Here is a 2500-nt window from a genome sequence, read left to right as displayed (position 1 = left end):
TGCACAAGTCACAACTGGAAGTCGTCAAAAGTATGAAGTGAGCTTTCTGAAAGACCCAGTAAAAAAGAATGAGTTCAATTTGGAACCAAAGAACAGATTTCAAGCCCTTCAAGATCTGGATGAATGTGAAGTAAACGAACACTGGGACAAGATAAAAGAGGCAGTAAGTGCAACTTGCCAGGGCACCCTAAGACCCTAAGACAACACCAGGAAAGAATGGATTTCACAGGACTCTCTAGACGAAGTTAAAAGAAGAAGAGAGCTGAAAGCTTAAGTCAACAACAGCGTGCCCAAACTGAGAAACTCGCTGCACAACAAGAGAACACCGAAGTAAACCGGGAGGAAAAGAATTCCATCGAGAAGGACGAGAATACCAACCTGAATGGTCTGGCCGAAAAGGCAGAGAAAGCAGCAACAGACGGACACTTTCAGGTAGGTTCAAAAAGCACAGTCTACCAGTGAAAGACAAAGAGGGAAAGACTATGTTCAACCCAGAGGGGCAACTTAACCGATGGAGAGATCACGTTGATCAACTCTTGAACATACCACCTCCAGAAAACCAACCAGAAATTCTTCCAGCCAGAAATGACCTCCCAATAGACACGGAACGACCTTCGAGAGAGGTAATTGCTGCAGCTATAACAGCACTGAACTCCCACAAGATAGCTGGTCCGGACCATATATCACCGGAAGCTCTTAAGGCAGATAAAGATACATTAGTGGAAATTCTCTAAGCTCTATTTGAAAAAGTTTGACAAAAGGAGGAAATACCATCAAACAGGAAGGAAGGCCCCCTAATCAAGCTGCCAAAGAAAGGAGATCTCAACAATTATAACAACTACAGAGGCATTGTACTCCTGTCCATATCTGGGAAAGTCTTTAACAGGATACTCCTGAAGAGAATCAAGTTGGCAACAAAAGAGAAGCTCTGAGGAATCCAGGCAGGATTCCGTAAAAACCGATCATGTGTGGACCGCTACTCTGCGCATCATTGTTGAGCAACCGCTTGAATGGAATTCACCACACGTGGTCAACTTCATTGATTATGAAAAGGTGTTTGACTGCGTGGACAGGGAAACTCTGTGAAAATTCATGCGGTTTTTAGGAGTACCTGACAAAATCGTCAAGATTGTGAAGGCCACCTATGATGGAACAAACTGCCAAGTGTTCCACGAAGGACAACTCTCAGAACCATTACAGGCACAGACAGGAATTCGTCAAGGTTGCTTGCTCTCGCGTTTTCTCTGCATACTGGCAATTGAGTGGGTCATGAAAGAAGCCACCAGAGGCAAGCGTAATTGAATACAGTGCATCCCTTGGCAGCAGCTGGAGAACTTGGACTTCGCCTATGATCTTGCACTACTCTCTCACACACTACTGCTCAGATGCAAGAAAACACCAACGAACTCAACAGCCTATCAAGAAATGTTGGCCTACGTATACATCAAGGCAAGTAAAAAGTAGTGAAGTTAGGAAAAGTTTCAAGCCCTGTTCTGACAGTGGAAGACACTCCCCTGGAAGAAGTCGACTCCTTTATCTAACTTGGAAGTGTCATCGATGGAAAAGGTGGAACCGAGGCATATATTAAAGCAATAACTACCAAGATAAGGCCAGCGTTCAATCAATTATCAAAAGTCTAGAAAGCAAGCAACATCTCACAGCACACCAAGATTCGACTCTTTAACTCCAACGTAAAGTCTGTGCTCCTCTACGGCTGCAACACTTGGAAGACAACAAAGACAGTACTGAATAACGTCCTGGCTTTCATCTACAGATGTACGAGGAGTATTCTAAGTATAAATGAAGAGCTGTGAGAAAGGACAGGACAAAAGGATATAGAAGTAGAAATAGAACTAAGAAAGTGGCGAGGGAAGAAACACACCTTAAGAAAGCCCAGCGGAAACATCACAAAACCGTCACTGCAGTGGAACCCACAGGGAGCACGAGGCAGGGGTAGGCCACGAAAAACATGGAGGAGATGCGTGGAAAGGAACATGAGAGAGATGAAGCTCACTGGGAACGAGCTTGGAAGGATGGCCCAGGACAGAGATAAATGGAAGGAGCTTGTATGTGGCCTATACCCTGCCAGGGGTGAAAGGCATTGATGATGGTGATGAAGAGACTGATTGCTTCGACCCTGCCCTTTTCTCTGAGAACGTCGTGCCTATGCACCTAATTACATTAGTTAATTTACTTTGTGGGCCTGGAGATAAAGTAGAGTACACGTAGCGCTAGGCAGGCGTCAGTTCTGTTAAATCATACAAGATTAGAAAAGAACTATTTAACAGATCCAGTAGATTCGAGAGAGAATAGTAAAATTCACTATGATACAAATATATAGAAATACTGACCTATCGCAAACACCAAGGCCCCTCCGTCTTTGAGCGCTTTGGCCTGAGCCTGAGTGTACATGTAGTTCTCAGAACGGCCGTCAGTGATGACGATGACAACATGGCGCACATCAGACCTGGGAGGCAGAGAGTTGGGGGGGGGGGGGGAG

The 2500-nt window shown here is 45.0% G+C and overlaps 1 protein-coding gene across 1 annotated transcript in view; it reads right to left on the bottom strand.

Moving 5' to 3' along the window:
• LOC101857111 (cartilage matrix protein) overlaps positions 1-2500 on the bottom strand; it is a 4746-nt gene that overhangs the window by 1678 nt on the left and 568 nt on the right. The window contains exon 2 of the mRNA XM_005097919.2: positions 2352-2467. Coding sequence (XP_005097976.2) covers positions 2352-2467 — 116 coding nt within the window. The remainder of the gene's footprint in view (positions 1-2351; positions 2468-2500) is intronic.

The sequence above is a fragment of the Aplysia californica genome, unplaced genomic scaffold, assembly GCF_000002075.1.
Source record: "Aplysia californica isolate F4 #8 unplaced genomic scaffold, AplCal3.0 scaffold00167, whole genome shotgun sequence".
In the NCBI taxonomy this organism is placed as follows: domain Eukaryota; kingdom Metazoa; phylum Mollusca; class Gastropoda; order Aplysiida; family Aplysiidae; genus Aplysia; species Aplysia californica.
The sequence above is the reverse complement of the archived record's forward strand: the minus strand, read 5'-3'. Positions and strand labels throughout refer to the sequence as shown.